Source organism: Schistocerca serialis, chromosome 5 (genome assembly GCF_023864345.2).
Source record: "Schistocerca serialis cubense isolate TAMUIC-IGC-003099 chromosome 5, iqSchSeri2.2, whole genome shotgun sequence".
Lineage (NCBI taxonomy): Eukaryota > Metazoa > Arthropoda > Insecta > Orthoptera > Acrididae > Schistocerca > Schistocerca serialis.
This window is the reverse complement of record NC_064642.1, coordinates 219,236,621-219,254,642: the sequence shown is the minus strand read 5'-3', so window position 1 is coordinate 219,254,642 and position 18,022 is coordinate 219,236,621. Positions and strand designations below refer to the sequence as shown.

The following is an 18,022-nucleotide window of genomic DNA, read 5'->3' as shown; positions in this document are numbered from 1 at the left end:
ATTAACAGTTTAATTCACAATGCTAAAAGCTGTTCCCAAGCTGAACTTATGTTTGGGGGGCCAGTAATTATGCCCCTCAGAGCCACAGTGCAATTACCTCCTTCTCCATAAGAGGAACTACAAACAAAATTGTCAAATGCTCTAACAAGAATGAGGAGGAATGAAGCTCGCAGGAAGGTCACCATGATTGCATAGCCAAGAGCCCTATGATTAAGGAAGGTGATTTGGTTCTAGTCCAAAACTATCACTGGTCTGCTCTCTTAGAAAAGAAAGCCAAGTTCTATCAACTGTATGACTGTCCCTACTGAGTTGAAAAAGTTCAAGAAGGACTAATGGCTGATACTGTTGGGAAAGGCTTGGGTGGATTGGAATAGTGGAACCTAGAAATATAGAGCACATGTCCTGCAGTGGGTGTACATGGAAAGGGTAGTAATGAAGTAGAGATTGTTCCCCTTGAGGCAGTAGGAGGCACCGGGAATGGGAAAGTGAATGCAATGTATGACAGGCATGACTGGGTGCAATCATAACCCATCTCCCCCTCCTTATTATTTGCCAAAGACAGATAATGTTTGCAAACCAATCTCTAATACCAAGGACTTCACAACAGCACAACAGTGTCAAGAAGTTAGATTGAACAACATGACAAAAAAACACACACACACACATGCATGCACGCACACTGCTGTCACTCGGGCTACTATCTAGAATTGAATCATAAAATTTATATAATGCTAACATTACACTAGGGAAATAGGATGAAGGGGGGTTAAATGAGTTATTAAGTGTCAAGTTCTTATATTTTTTATGTCAAGGGAGGTCAAACCCTACTATCAGGAGGCATCTCAAGGAATACACTGCAAAAAATGCATAATAAGAGGAGAATCACTTAATGTGGGGAAGAAAATTAGTTAAGAAAAAGTGGTAGCTGGAGATTAACAATCACAATACCATTATCATTGTGTTGGTCTCAACTCACAGTTCTTTCAGCACTTCTAGAAATCAGATAGTATGGGAAACGTGGATCTTAAAGGAAAAATCTGTCTTGTGTTGAGACTAGTATCTATCTAGCAATCTCATCCAGGCATAGTGATTTCAATGGGAAAATAAATGTGTGAGAGAAGAGAAAAACAATAAATATATTTTAGAATATACAAACATAATATATTTCAAGAACCTTCCAAAAATGATAAATACTAAATAACAATTAACTTTTGGGGGTATGGTTTGAACTAGCAACCGACATCAGCTAACAATGATAACTGCTGCACTACAATGTGTGCATCAAAGCTTGTGGCTAAGTCTAAGTGTGTCTAAAAGAGCTTTTGATTTTTTAAAGTAATCTGAAATTTTCCTTTGGTAACTGCAATGTCTGCATTTTTGCAATTTGTTTGGACAAAACACTTAGAGGCCAACAGAGCTAAATGCAGTTTCTGTTTGTATAGATTTGGGAATGTTTGTGTTTTTCGTTGAGAGAATGAGGAAGGCAAGTTGGGAATCCGGTGGGTGCTGAAATTTAGCAGGAGAAGCAACTACAAGGTCTGATTTCATCAGTTTTTCTCAGTGGACAATAGAGATAACTGCATAGCCCTACAGTTCTTGTTGTTACCCTCAAATGGCACACTGTGATTTGGAAGCAATAAATATGGATTTTGATATGGACTTTGAACTTGACAACACTTTAGGGAGTAAGATTTTCAATCATAATGTTAGGGAAAATCACAAACAAATTGATCAGGTGGAATGTGTTAAGAGACTGTATGAGTATCATTGAGATCACCAAAAACCAATTTCTTGCTTATTGAGATTCCTCCAAACATGACCACCAGGTGTGAAGTACATTGAAGCCTTTGGTTGTAACTGTGGTTGGGAAAATAGAAGCCATCTGGTAGTAAAATTCTGTCTGGGGGTCGTGAACAATACAAGTATGGAAACATTAACCACCAGTTGAAAAATGCATCTGTCAGAGCACAAAAGGCAAATATACTCCTCTTTAAAAGTCTCTGGCATAAGTGCGAAATAAGCTGCATCAGTCCTCATTCAGCCTTCCTCACCAAAAATTTAGCATGCAAACAAATTCATACTCTTGACACAGAACATTCTCAATCCTTTTCCCCTTGTTTCTCTCTGTAGTGAAACCTTCACCAAAGGCCTTGCCACAGTGGTAACACCAGTTCCTGTTTGATCACCAAAATTCAGTGCTGTCAGGCTGGGCTTGTGCTTGGATGGGTGACCATCCAGTCCAGTGGGGTGCACTCAGCCCTTGTTAGGTAAACTGAGGACCTACTTGACTGAGAAGTAGCAGCTCTGGTTTCATAACCTGACATACGGCCGGAGTTGCGGTGTGCTGACCACATGCCCCTCCGTATCTGAAACCAGTGTCACCTGTGGTCTGAGGACAACATGGCAGCTCTTTGGTACCAATGGGCCTTCATGGACTGTTTGGGCATAGTTTTCTTTTTAGTTTTAGTTTTTTAGTGAAACCATACTCAGTATCTCCCTCTCATTGCACTGTCTATATACATCCTTCTCCCAGTGACATGATTTTTCTCCAATTGGCACTTTCTTTTGTCTGTCTGTTCCACTGTCAAAAGTCTTCAACCATTTTTCTCATTCATCCATACCACTGCCTCCTTCTCCATGACTCTGCCCCACTGCCATTGTCTTTGTCCCATTCTTTTTCTCTCCCATTGCCACTGTCTCTTTCTTTCTCAATTACAGTCTGCTGCCCTTCTCTTCAACAACCATTGTCTCCTCTCCACATGTGCCCTCGAGGATGGAATGGTGTGGGGGTTTCAATTCCTAGAGCAGTCAACTTTAATGCATGAGTATGTGGGATGGGGCAGCATGATCAAATTTTTTCATTTTAAATTTTGGTGGTCTTGATGGGTCCACACACTCCCAAACCTAAGTATGGTCTCCACTCATCTTTTTCATTTCCAGTGTCTCCTCACTCTTTGGCTCCCACTGCAATTGCCTTCATATAGCTCTCTTTTTCTTTCATGGCCACTTTCTCTCTCTGACCATCACTGTCTCCTCTCTCTTCCTGTCTGTCTGGCACTGTCTTCCCTCTCTTCCACTGCCACTGTATCTCTGCTACTCTCTTTCAAGCACAAAAAAAGTGTGAATATGAACACATGCCACAATTTTTGGTGAGAAAGATAGAATCAGGATTGTAACAGCTGGTTCCCCTTTTTTCTCTCAGAGTTCTTTAAACGGGAGAATATTCACCTTTTTATTCTCCAGTAAAAGCATTTTTCAACTTCTTCCCTTCTTTCTCCTGCCACAGCAGGGTGTGCTGCTTTTATAAAAAGAATTCTATAGGTCAGTAGTGTTTTGACAGTTCATTTATATACTTCTGCACATTTACATACTTTGACATGTATAAACAAGAAATAAGTAAGCCTAAAATAACTCTGAGCAGTTCTCAGACACTGACTGACTGCCATGCCATCCTCAGATGATACGGGTCACTGGATGTGGATTTGGAGAGGCATGTGGTCAGCATACCATTCTCCCAGACATTGTCAGTTGTTGTGACCAGAGCCTCTACTTCTCAACCAAATAGCTCCTCAATTGTCCTCACAAAGGCTTAGTGCTTCCCCCTTGCCAGTGGCACTGGGTAGACTCAGACTGTCACCCATCCAAGTGCTAGTCAAGCCCAACAGCACTTACCTTTAGAGATCTGATAGGAACTGGTGTTACAACTACAGCAAGGCCATTGGCAAGCATAATATAAGGTTAACACAAAATCATCTCCCATCAAATGAAAGTTCCCTGCACACTACTTTACATAAAAGTGCACAACATTTTTAGGCTACACCTACAGTATACCAAAAAATGTGGTGTTTGATTTGCAAGTACAAAGAATGTAATATGACAGAATAAATTTTTATAAGGTGCTTACACTGCCATGTGGCACCACTCATTGTTGAAAAAAGCCAACTAGAAACATAGTTTTCTGAACTAAGAGTCCTTGCAATGACGTCAGAATGACCCCACATCTCTTGCCAAGTGTTACATTGGTTAAAACTACATTTATTCCTCAGACCAGATATTACAGGCATATTTTATGGGCATAAACATGGTAACTTTGAACTTCCTGATATTGGTAATGATATAAAAAAAAGTTTCTAAGTTCCTGAGATTATCATCATAAGAATAGATGGTGAAAATTTCTACAATTTGCCGTGAACAGAAGTAATAGAATTGGCCATCCCCAATTTTGGTACCCAAAAATTATGGTTTTTTTAGATTTCTCAGGAACTGCCCATGAACAAATGGTGCTTTTATAAGCTGCCTAAGGCCTGTCCTAAACTACACCTAATGCAAAAGAATCTAAACGTGACAAAGTTATGCAAATGTTTGTTTCACATATAAGCAGAAAAACCATATCCACGTGCAGCAATTGCTCCTGGATATCTGATGATGGATAAATTCCAAAAGGTGTCATATGAGCAATAATGTCTTTTCTTGCCTGATGGTTGACTTTTACCATTGTGACCCAGTCAGCATCTACGCAGAACTACTGATTATTATAATGCAAAAGAACCAACCAAAATCCTCAATTTCCTTGGTCTGGAGGAAGTGTCTAATGTTTAAATTTTGACCCTGTGCTATAGGAGAGCTAAATTATGCCCTTTCTTCTGATATGTATAGAAATGGTCACTAGGCCAAGGGCTAATAGATTCGACCTTTTATCTCTGTGATCAACTGAACCCACATATGACTCCCAGAAAAATCACATTTTTTTGCATGGCTTTTTGTAATATAATGGTACATGCTCTGTCATGCATGTGCAGATAAGGCTCAACTGAGTCAGCATTATCTGAATGAGTGTCATTATTTAAGAATCACTGAGAAAACTAAATGTCACTGTTGGAGAGAAATTTATGTTTCAGAGCACTAACAAGACGTGGTTGCTCAAGTTTTGTAAGCGTTTCCTATCACACAGATGGAAAAAAAAAACACTTTCTAATCAGGTTAACCCCTGAGACTACCTTTAGAATGCAGTGAAAGGCATTGTGCTTCCAAAGCTAAATAAATTTAAATACATAAACTTTATGGGCCTACTGTGCTTCATACTTCCAATCTACGATCCATCTGACACATATCTGCATTATGAGCACCCATCTACACTGCTAGGCAAGGCTTGCCACAGTACAGAAGCGTTACAAGTATTGCCTTTGAGAAAGTGATACAGACTGAGAGCACAGAAAGCTCGAGCGTCTTGTTGTAATGGTGTACAAGTTGATTGTGTACCTTCCTTTAGTTTGAATTGTATGTGATCTCACTGGGAATTTACACAACCTTTGTAACCCATAAACTATGATTATGTTGCAGAAAAATAAATCAAAAGCTTTACAGAATCCATATGCTGGCTTATTACTCAGATAAGGGTGTTCAGCAAATATGTTTGTTGACTTGTATAGGTTAATCCTTATAAAAAAAGTAAAAACAGCAACCAACTCCTTATATTTCATGGAAGAATTTCTGTTATTGTAAAGTGTGAAATGTGGCAGGTAGGAGTAGTTAACACACATCTGTGTATTTAAAACTATATATAATATTATTAATAATAACAATAACTTGCATGTGAACATACAATGACTTATTTCATACCATGATGAATTATCATGCAACTTATTCATGGAACATGAAACTAACTAACCAGCCAATCGCTGTTAGTAACATCATTTATTATAAAACAAAAAGTGACATTAATGATACTGCACCAACATATTCATATCCAGATGGGTATTCATATTTAAAACTGCATTTAACTTCTGCTGTACTTGTGATGTTTAATTTTTCTTGTTGTGGCAAAAACAAGCATCAAGTGCATAGCACACGGTACATCTAATTTTAAACATTCACAGACATCTGGAAATGCCTCTGTCAGCTTGGAACCAATAGTGATACTACATGATTTAAATAAATAGTGCTATTAATTTTACTTTTTTGTAATAATTCACTTTTGTTTTTACACAACATAGTTCCACTGTCGCAATTTCCAACAAAACATCATACTGACGTACATATTTTAATAAAAATGAATTGAAAATATTAAATAGGAGTGACAACAATAGAAAGTGGGAAACCTTCAGAAGTACAATAAAACCCAAGGAAAATACACACTTTGGAGAAGAAAACTGATAACCATGGTGTTATATAAAAACAATATGGAAAAAGGAGGCATTTTAACAGAATGATTCTTGCAAGATGCCTAGTTCTAAATAAAAGATATAGCCTATTGATATTAGTAAAGAACTCCTCCAAACGAACCTCATCACTTCAGTGAAAATCATTGACAAGCATGCGCAAGAGATATATTTGCAGCAGTTCATTAATAAGGCAGCAGCAAAATTTTCACAAATCAGACTCAAGATTATGCATTACAATAACCTTAATAGAACTGATATTTTTATGCAGCTAGCTGTAAAGAATAAGAGGGATATTACTATTGTTGATCACAATAATAATAACCTGATAGATCAGTAGTACCATTCAGTAACACACAAGAGTATTTTATTTTAAGAGGTTATACAGATATGTCCTTGATAATTAATAGCAATAAAAAGGACAGACTGAAATTGCAGCACATTAACTTCAGCACTTCCAAATGTTACAATCATATTTTGACGTTGAGTTTTTTCTTTACCTGAGTTTCTGCACTGATTATTCGTGCTATCTTGAAAGTTCCATCTAATTTGTTATCAATTGTAGGCAGTGCAAAAGCTGATATGTTCTTGATGATTGGATCACTGACATTAGCTTTTGTACGACCTCCAGGAATAATAGTAGGATAAGTGGTATTACCTTCTGTGTGACCTGCATTAACAGCAAGCTGCAAAATAAAATAAATTTCAATTAAAGTGTCAGACCCGGAACAGATTATATATACAATGTTTTGCTGAAAAGTAATGCCTCTGATTTTTTAATGTGCAAACTCTTAAAGATTTTTACATAAAACAAATGTTATTAACACTCTACATCCTTATTCTCTGTGTCTACGTATCTGTTTCTCAATGGTGATAAACACATTTCTCCAAATGAGAGACCAGTTTGATACTCTCACTGTAGAATGTTTGATTTTATTGATGGAGCCTCAACCTCACATCTGCTTGCACCACTTGCTTACTATCCAAGTGAAGAGCTTGAAGGTATTCTCCAAGTTTTGGAAACAGGTAATCAGACAGGTCAAGTTGGGACCATATTGTGGATGAACAATAACAGTAAACCCAATGTGTCTTATTGTTGCAGATATCACAGTGCTCAAGTGTGCCCTGGCAATGTCACACTGAAGGAGATGATGCTCCACATATGGACATACTTTTTTAATGAATGCTTTCAGTTTTCTCAATTACAGCATACTGTTCCTCATGCACCAAGATAGGTACATTGCACACTGGCATGTTACGCTACACAATGTGGAGCCCTCTAGTGGTAGAGGATTGAATTTGTGTCAGTGAAGCAGGAAAGCTGATGAGCTATATAAATGACATGTAATACCTAAACCAATATTGAGTGCAGGATAAAAAATTCAGAGGCATTACTTTTCAACACATTCTCATATTGTAACATGACATGATCACAAATATGAACTTTAATGTAACAGAGTCTCCATATGGCTCTAAAAAGTGCTTTCATCTTTCAAGCTATTGATGGATAACAAAACACAGATGATTCAGTAAAATCTTCTTCCAGAGTCCTTGAGATTTTTCTCATCACTGTATTAACCTGCTGGGAACATACAACAACTATACTTCCTCTACTTACCTCACTGTTTCCTTTTTTGCTAATAGTTGTCCTCTCTCTCTTTCTCTCTCATCCATGATTTTTTTACCTACCCTGAAGACCCAAATTGGAAACCCTAGTTCTAAAGAAGTTTTGGTTTGTTGCTTCTGAGTATTTGATTTGTTTTTTAATTTTTTTCCGTAGTCCTGTGATCCATGCTATCTTAGTCTTTTTCCAAAAATTCAGGAATGTTTGTTTTGTTAGTCGGACCTCATAGATTTGGTGGAAGGGTTCAAAAAGGGTAACAAACCTTTATATCTAAAGATTTACACATATTTCAGTGAATCATGGCATTGATTCTCATTTTCCAACTCTTTTGTTTGTGTTCAACAATTTGTCTTTATAGCATCTCTAGTCTAGCTAGCTTGCAGTTCTGTATTGAAGCTTCACACGCATATAAACATTCTGACATTACAATTTTAGTATAATGTGTTTGTTTTGTTATTTCTAGAACTCCAATACTTGAGTCAAACATTTTTAGTTGGATCATAAGGTCTTTACATTTTATTAATTAGCTGTAAACCACTGATTATTTAAGGAATTGCACTCAAATGTACAGAGCAGCTTCAAACTTCTGATTACTTTACAAATGAGTTAGTGTGTTAAATGTAAGCATATAAACAAGAAAAAGTTTAGAAAAGTTTTGATATCTTGTTCAAAGTTCATTGGAAGTCACTCAGTGCTCTAATTGTCAAACATAAAATGAGTACAGTCTGGGTAATTTGTACTCTGTTGTAAGCAAAAGCTAGTTTTTCACGCATCTCAATTCTTTTTAATGCCATATCACCTAAAATGTGTGTTGTACACTTATATAACTCTGCAGGGACATTTAGTGGAATACATGGACAATGTCTGCAAAATGTCATGTGAACAGAGTTAGTTGTAAAGAAGTAACAAATTAAATTTTCATGCATCATGTGGCAACTTTACTGCATGAACAGAAATTTTTATTTTATTTAATTTAATTTTATTTATTTTTGAGTTCTGTGGATCCTTAATGCAAGTGTTGTGCTAGACTGTAAAATGTGTCATATTATTACAGTAATTACTATACATAAATGGTAATGAGGCTTACAACCTTAATTAAATGTTAATGGATACATCAAAAGTGTGGTGTAAGGGTTAAGGAGACAGTAGTAATAATAGTGATATGACCAGTTTGTAAGGATTACAGTCTAATTAAAAAAATAAAGTTTTTTTTCAATAAGTGATATAAGTGTGCTATACAGTAAGTTCCCTTTATAATACTTACAAGAAAACTCAGTTCATATCGTCAAAAAAAATTCTGTAAGGAACAGGAAGAGCTATCCGAAATATAAAGTTTGGCTATTTTTTTGAATTTAGTCAGACCCTCAATGAATGATTTAACATGAGCTGGAGGTTTATTGTAAAACTTATTGGACTTCTTAAGTGCTCTCATTCTCAAGCACTGGAAGAATTCAAACTGGGTATGGTAAGATACATATACACAGTGTCCAACTGCATCAACTGTCTTATTAAAACCTGTAACCCAACATTGTAACTCTTAATGAGTAAATTACAGTAGCATTTCGAATTTTTAAATTCTGCCAGTTCTTACACAAAATATTTAAAACCAAATTTTGATTGGCACTGAACAAGATGTTAGATAGGCAACTTGCAACTGTTCATGTGAACCATGAATCAGGATATCTATTTAGTAACATGGATTACATCAGTTACAGATATTTTGAACCCATTCAATTGTATTGTTCCTCCATGATATTTAAATTTATATACCCTTTCCATTTTACCCAAGCCTGAGCCTGTATGTGCTTTGCTTGATTGGGGTAGTAGCATTTCATTGTTATATTCCCAATGGTAGTTTGAATTTAAAGTGATCTGTAGAATGCCTCCCTTTCATGCCTCATCCCAGTGGTATCAGCTGTTAATGGACAAACGTTGTGTCTGGTAGGTGACATGCATGGGAAGCTGAGTATTATTTGTTTTTCATGGCTGATTTACTGGGTGTTATGGATTTTTCAGTTAACCTATCTTTGGGTTGCAATTTCAAACACTGCACAGGGCTTGTATTAGATTATGCTGGTAAGATTTTTTACTTCAAATTTTTTCCTTGTCCGTGGATAGCATTGTTTTCTTGCCAAGGGGATGCCCAAGTCAATGCACTCCAAGCCTAAGGTTCCGATTTTTAAGTCAGTAATCTCACTGAATCAAGGCTGAAAACCTGTTGCAACTCCTTGTACATTTTCCTGATGTTCTAACAAATAAACTGGGGATCAGCAACAGAAGTAAGTACAAGATTTGCTTGGGTGATGATGTTCCTGTGAGGTAAACCATGTGTAGACTGTCACCCTCCTATGCCTTTCCAACTTTTCTCATCCCTAACAAGCAAGGGGGGAGATTATCTATGGCCCGATGTTGACTATAAGGCATTGAATGAGAAGCTTATTTTGGAGTCTGTTCCCTTTCTGGATCTCTACAGTAGTTTTACGTGGTTTCTGAAGCATGTTTCTTTAGTGTGTTGAATTAAGCATACTATCAGATTCTCTTAACTGTAGGTTCCAAACAGATCACTGCTTTCAGCACTCACTGAAATCTGTATGAACTTAATTTGGTTTCCTTCAGCCTCTCAACTGGAGCTGCTGTGTTATCTCAGCTACTGTGATCTTAAATTAAAATCCATTTATAACTCTCTGAATGATGTCATTATTTATAACACTACCTTTACTGAACATCTGGAACATCTTGGGCAAGTCTTGTTTCAGTTTAGTGAGGCTGGCTCACTCTTAAGTCCTCAAAGATTAACATAGGCTGTTGACAGATCTCTTTCTTGGGCATTTGGTGTCAGCTGAAGGTGCCAGAATTAATTAAGAACATACGCATGATTTGCATAAATTCCCTCCATCTAAGAACAAGGAGGGGTAGCCAGGTTTACTGGCATGGCCGACTTTCACAAATTTGTGCCTAATGTGGTACAACTGGCAGCCCCCCTTTATAACATGTGTAGGAAGGGAGAGGTTTTTGAGTGGGGCAAAAGTTAACAAGCCTCGTTTGAATCCATCAAAGAAGCTCCTAGTAATCCACCAGTTTTGATGATACCTAATTTTGAGTTGCTGTTTATTGTACAGAATGTTGCCCTATATGCCAGCATTGCTGCCATTGTTTATAGGAATCTGAAGGTCAATGCGGTCCGATAGTATATACCATGAAGAGATTGTCTCCTGCTGAGTTTATATATTTGTTTTATGAGTGGGAAACTCTTGTGGTTCTCTTTGCCTTAGAGAAATTTTATCTTGAGCTTAGGGAATTCCAACTCGAGACTGATAACCATGCCTTAAGTTGTGTGTTGGGGTGCCCAAGGGAGATGAGGAGGATTGCTCTTCAGGCAGTCCACATCTTGGCTTTCCAAATTACTGTCAAACACATTAGAGGCACAGAAAATCAAATTGCTAACCTCCTCAGCTAGGGACAGTCATGTTGGAAGTGGTCGAGAAGCTCCACCTATAGCTTGTGTGTGTCTTAAGTGACGCACTAGAAATCTTTTTGGGTCTGAAGCACTAACAGGATCAGGAGCCTTCTATTCATTCTACTAAGTGTGGGTTCCTGTGGAAATTACGTTTTAAATAAAGGTATGATTTGCTGTAAGGAAAGGAAGGGCAAGAATTTTAAGATCTGCCTACCCAAGGAGTTGGTACCAACTGTCTTCCATTATCTCCACAATTCTGTGCTGGCTGGTCATTTAGGAGTGTACCAGACTGTTGCTAAAACTAGACAACATGTGGCATAGCCCTCCTTGTACTTCACTGCCATTAATACCTTGAAAATCTTTTATCATTGTGTGTAGTTGTTGTTTTCTCTCTTTTGGTGCTGTCATTTAGTGTGTTCCAAGCAGACTGGACTGCCGAGCAGAGATTATACTTGACAGCCATATTTTCTCACTATATATTTGGTGGGGAGTTTTGGGTGTCACCTCTGCACTGGATAAGCAATGACTGCAACTGAATACTTTGTGAACTAGTTTTATGGCAAATTTAAATGTTGTTTTTACCCAAACATTTTAAGATTTAAATTTCCCTGGGTTGTTCTCTTGATTTGGCTGTTACTCCCCATGTGTTTGTAAATTGTATTCCATATGCTCAGATGAAACTGTGTCATTACACTTAAGGTTTCATTCGCGTGTTCTGGGCTTAGTTGTGCTAATTTGATTTTGTGTGCATCCAGTTGGCATCTTGACAATTTAATATTTACTAAAGTATGCTCCATACTCGAGGTGTCTATGTTAAACCTGATTGCTTGTACAGCTATGCACAGGTGTGAGCATATGAGCCTGGTTTGGGGATTGTGGGCCTTGTTTTGCATGCCTGTAATCTCACAGTAGTTCTGTTCGTCCCCCCACCAGTTGTCAGGCAGTTGGGCTAGTGAGGCATTAACTGGGTCTGCCATTGTGCATGACAGTGTTATTGTAGCCCGCTCAATGCACAGAATTCATATAAAAGATATGTTGTTTTTGTTTTGTACTACCCATCAGTGTCTTTGATACAATTTTGGAGTGTTTGCTTTAACAGCTTGTGCTCTCCAAGTGGTCACTAAATTCTGTGTTAAAGTAAAGGGTTTCAGTTTTGTATATTACCATACCTTTGGGTTGCACATTAAGACTGGTGTGTTTTTACTGGTGTTGTATTTTTATACTTCTAAAAGAAAAAGAGGTTCATATGTCAATGCTTTCCTAAAAATATTGGTGGGAATGAAGAATTTTGCCTGTTGTATTCACTGAGGGTATCAGGGTCTCTTGTCCCTGCTAGTGGTGATTATTGCATATTGTTCAAAGTTACTCTAATAAGCAGGGTTTGTGATCCCTCACGTCCCTGGATCAAATTCTTGTCCTTTCTTGGCATAATTTTGTTCACAAACTGCCTACTGGCTTCTGTCTCGGGTTCTTCGGCCGACGTTCATCTAATGATTTTTCTGACGTTTCACCAGCACGAGTGGCTGGCATTGTCAAAGCTTCACCCTCCATTGCCGGTGGTGGTGGAGGGTGGTGGAGGGTGAAGCTTTGACAATGCCAGCCACTCGTGCTGGCGAAACGTCAGAAAAATCATTAGATGAACGTCGGCCGAAGAACCCGAGACAGAAGCCAGTAGGCAGTTTGTCAACAAGTGGCCACGAAAGCCACAACAATTTTGTATAATTTTGTTCCTTCTTCAGGCTAATTATTATTAGCATGATCACACCGCTTTGCACTTATTATCCATTGTTAATAAATTCTGAGAATTATCATTCTCTTTCCGACCTTTTGTCAATTGCTAAAATTGTCATTTGAAGTAAAGTGTTTCTTACCGATCTCTTGCCCACTAAGGGGTTGTTGTAGGGTGAGACAAACAAATTTTTTTGTTCCTTTAAATTGAATTATTGTCTTTTTCTATGAGAAAGCTTTTTATTGTTGAATTAGTGTTTTAAAATCATAAGTTCATTTGAATTTAAAAAATCATCTATATTTTCATGTAAAGTTTGTTGCTTGTTTTAATTCTGAAAACTTTGATGAATAAATCATTTATGTGTAATAAATGATGACTTATTGTCCTAAACGCTGATGTCCAGTCCTTCTACTAAAATGCTTTCTTGGCAATTCAGGGTACCAAGGTTTTCTGATTACAATATATATTAGATTTCTAAATATTTTTGTGCATTTTTTGTTATGTTTCTCATGCATTTATGTTTTTTCAGCTGAAATTCTGGGATCAGTTTATGTTTGCTATTTCCCCTTAAAAGATTGTTTCTGTAAGATTTGGTGGATGTATTGCAAATTCTAGGCAGCTCACATCAATATCCTCTCAGATTTTTTTGTCTTCAATTATCTATCTTTTTTTTTCTGAAGAAACCTCCACCTGCATTTGTTCACTCGTTCATTAGAGTTTTACAGCCCAGCAACTGTCAAAGACAGTGTAAAAGTGAAGTTGTGAAGAGATTGATTTGTAAACTATGAGGGCAGGCTAAAAGTAGTGGCTCAGAAATTTTTATTCTGTTCTCAATATGATTGACTTCCCTGCTTCACTGGCACAAGTTGCAGCCCTCTGCTATTAGTGAGCTCAAAATTATAGTGTATAACCTGGTGGTGTGTAACATCACTATATCTGTGCATGAGAAACAGCACACTGTACTCGAGTCTCTAACAGCAGAAAACATGCCACCTATTGAAACCCATAAATGACTGCAAGCAGTGTATGGTGATGATTGTATTGACATCAGTATTGTGGGATTCTGGATTGGCAGTGCTTGTAATGAAGGAAACAGTGGTATTAACCTTAATGTGTGTGACAGAGCTTTGAGTGGATGACTGTATATAGCAAACAACAAGACTCATCAGAATTCGGTTGATGAACTCAGCACAGAAAATCATTGGATAACAAAGACGCAGCTCTTAGGTAAGTGTGGCATATAATGAGAAGTGAGACTCTAGATCTGTCAACAAAATCAAACATTCTGCAGAGATGATGTCAACTAACTGTTACTCATTGGGAGAAATGTGTTCATCACCAGGATGACTAGATTGAGAAATAAATATGTAGACATGAAGAATAAAAATGTAGAATATTGATCATGTTTGTTTTGTTTAAAAAGCTTTACAAGTTTTCATATAAACAATTTGGAGGTAAAAATTTTCAGCATGCCCTCATATGTATAGAGATTAGTAGAAACACTAAAATAGATACAACAGGTATGGAATTGGGATTTAATCATCCACATCTTGAGTGCAGTGTTTCTTTACAGTCTCATTAACAGATGACTGCCAAAAACTATATGAACTGGTAACAGACTTGAGCTCTAATTAATACTTTCTTAGAGTATTATTTGCACACTTCAAAACTGTGAGGCTATTTTCAGAGAACATCTTAGCTGATTTCTATTAGAGAGATTTTTGAAAATCACAAAAGGGCCTACTGCATTGGGCTATTCAAAAAATGGGGTAGTCTGACAGTTCCAAGTAAATATGTAATCTGTAATTCAAATCACAGTTTTTATTAAAAAATTGAGAAATATGTAGCAAACAGCTCCATACATGATCATAAAACCATATAGAGTGATTATTTGTGCCTGAGTAGAATGAATAGTAAAAAGACCCAAACAACTATTTGTTACTAAGGAATCAAGGTATATAATCAGCTGACAAAAGATATCTAAAACATAAAGGAACTCTATAAATTTAAAGCATATCCTAAGGAATATTTATGAAAAAATGGTTTTTATTCCATTAAAGACTTCATGCAACTTAAGATTATTACAAATATATAAGCAGGTTGACCAGTTACAAAGTAGAAAAGGAGGAGGGAATACGCTTGTAAGCAACAAATACATGAAACTTTGGAAACACAATACATTGTAGTTTGAAATTTATTCCATACAATATAAAGCCAAGGTGTATTATCAGAGGAGTCTTATGATTCATTTCTCTTGTTGGACCCAGGCTCTTCTGCCTTATGTAATGCAGTGATAAATTGTCTATATGTATGTTTGTATTATAAATTTCTTATGTATACCCTGTTTGTTCCATTATCTTATGTACCTCCATTATAAATGATGCACACATATATATGTGTGTAATGACAAAATCCACACAAAGAAATTTGTCTATAGATGAATGAATAAACAAATAAAAATAAATAAATAAAAGTGGTTTATTCTCCATGACAGTCAGATATATTTTCAAGAAGTAATTACTAGTTTTGCCTGTGATTGACTTTTTTAAGATCGTGAGAAGGAAGCAGAGTTCACTTACTTGCACTTGGCAAAAATCACATTGAGGTAGTGGTTTCCCTGAAATGCTTTCAAGTGAACTACTGTTTCCTTCTTATGGTTTGAAAATGGCCAGTGACAGACAAAATCAGTATTTTCTACTTGAAATTGTATGTGACTATGTCAGAAAATAAACTACACTCCTGGAAATGGAAAAAAGAACACATTGACACCGGTGTGTCAGACCCACCATACTTGCTCTGGACACTGCGAGAGGGCTGTACAAGCAATGATCACACGCATGGCACAGCGGACACACCAGGAACCGCGGTGTTGGCCGTCAAATGGCGCTAGCTGCGCAGCATTTGTGCACCGTCGCCGTCAGTGTCAGCCAGTTTGCCGTGGCATACGGAGCTCCATCGCAGTCTTTAACACTGGTAGCATGCCGTGACAGCGTGGACGTGAACCGTATGTGCAGTTGACGGACTTTGAGCGAGGGCGTATAGTGGGCATGCGGGAGGCCGGCTGGACGTACCGCCGAATTGCTCAACACGTGGGGCGTGAGGTCTCCACAGTACATCGATGTTGTCGCCAGTGGTCGGCGGAAGGTGCACGTGCCCGTCGACCTGGGACCGGACCGCAGCAACGCACGGATGCACGCCAAGACCGTAGGATCCTACGCAGTGCCGTAGGGGACCGCACCGCCACTTCCCAGCAAATTAGGGACACTGTTGCTCCTGGGGTATCGGCGAGGACCATTCGCAACCGTCTCCATGAGGCTGGGCTACGGTCCCGCACACCGTTAGGCCATCTTCCGCTCACGCCCCAACATCGTGCAGCCCACCTCCAGTGGTGTCGCGACAGGCGTGAATGGAGGGACGAATGGAGATGTGTCGTCTTCAGCGATAAGAGTCGCTTCTGCCTTAGTGTCAATGATGGTCGTATGCATGTTTGGCGCCGTGCAGGTGAGCGCCACAATCAGGACTGCATACGACCGAGGCACACAGGGCCAACACCCGGCATCATGGTGTGGGGAGCGATCTCCTACACTGGCCGTACACCACTGGTGATCGTCGAGGGGACACTGAATAGTGCACGGTACATCCAAACCGTCACCGAACCCATCGTTCTACCATTCCTAGACCGGCAAGGGAACTTGCTGTTCCAACAGGACAATGCACGTCCGCATGTATCCCGTGCCACCCAACGTGCTCTAGAAGGTGTAAGTCAACTACCCTGGCCAGCAAGATCTCCGGATCTGTCCCCCATTGAGCATGTTTGGGACTGGATGAAGCGTCGCCTCACGCGGTCTGCACGTCCAGCACGAACGCTGGTCCAACTGAGGCGCCAGGTGGAAATGGCATGGCAAGCCGTTCCACAGGACTACATCCATCATCTCTACGATCGTCTCCATGGGAGAATAGCAGCCTGCACGGCTGCAAAAAGTGGATATACACTGTACTAGTGCCGACATTGTGCATGCTCTGTTGCTTGTGTCTATGTGCCTGTGGTTCTGTCAGTGTGATCATGTGATGTATCTGACCCCAGGAATGTGTCAATAAAGTTTCCCCTTCCTGGGACAATGAATTCACGGTGTTCTTATTTCAATTTCCAGGAGTGTATTTGAAACAAATGTATCAAGAGTCAATGATTTCACCAGTACAACATGCTTTCCAGAGATTGTTTTCACTTTGTATGGGAAAGGTGGGCATTTATACCTGATGTGATGCTTTACTTAATTATACTAATACATCAACACTTGACAAGAGTGAATTTAGGATGAGCTGTGAAATTAAAAAAAGTAAAACTAGTTTCCATATAGACTGTTTTTCCCTATATAACTAATGTGTAGCATAGAGTTTTACACTGTAATGAAAATTTATTTTATAGGAAATTTACAAATTGGAAATTCTATGATGTCATAAGCACAGTATCTTATTAATCACTAATTCCACAATTTATTGCAATATTTTTGGGATGCATATTCTAGTTAACACTAATGGTCACATTAAACAAGCTCTTCTCAAAGTTGCTGTATTGTGTGTGTCAATAAATTAATTTAGAAGTAATGTCCACAATAATTATCAGTGGATTGAATTTCAAGGTGTCATCTTATTTGTCAGTTACATAATGTGAACTCAATATCATTCATATTAATACTTTTGTTCAATTCTTGTTTAACAACTTTCTGTGCCTGTGTTTCACTTTTTTCAAAAAAGAAAAAAAAAACTGACAAGGAATTTATAATACTGGTGATAAAGCAGTTCCAACTCTTGACTATAATTTGTCCTCTGAGTTACATAGAATATTCTCTTTCTAGCACAAGATACTTTAATCCCAAGAGAGATCCCTTCCCTGTTCTTGGTTTTGCTCAAATTCATACTGGTTTGTTCTAGCAGAAAAGAAGACTCTACAAATGTGTGTAAAGGGTAGCTTAATTCTGCATCTACACTGTCTACTTAGAAGATATTGTCCCATAATTTATCTCCAAACACCATGACTAAGTCATTATTTATGA

At 38.1% G+C, this 18,022-nt stretch overlaps 1 protein-coding gene across 8 annotated transcripts in view; it reads right to left on the bottom strand.

Annotated features, from left to right (window-relative positions):
• Window positions 1-18,022, bottom strand: part of LOC126482327 (uncharacterized) — a 463,601-nt gene that overhangs the window by 280,076 nt on the left and 165,503 nt on the right. For 6 of the 8 annotated variants that reach the window (XR_007587631.1, XM_050106380.1, XM_050106385.1 and 3 more), the window contains exon 5: window positions 6,659-6,844. The exons of 1 other annotated variant lie outside the window; for it this stretch is intronic. Coding sequence is in view for 6 of the 7 variants with exons in the window: in XM_050106380.1 (XP_049962337.1) it covers window positions 6,659-6,844 (186 nt within the window). In the remaining variant the exon portion in view is untranslated. The remainder of the gene's footprint in view (window positions 1-6,658; window positions 6,845-18,022) is intronic. One more of the 8 variants, XM_050106381.1, reaches the window with a different exon arrangement.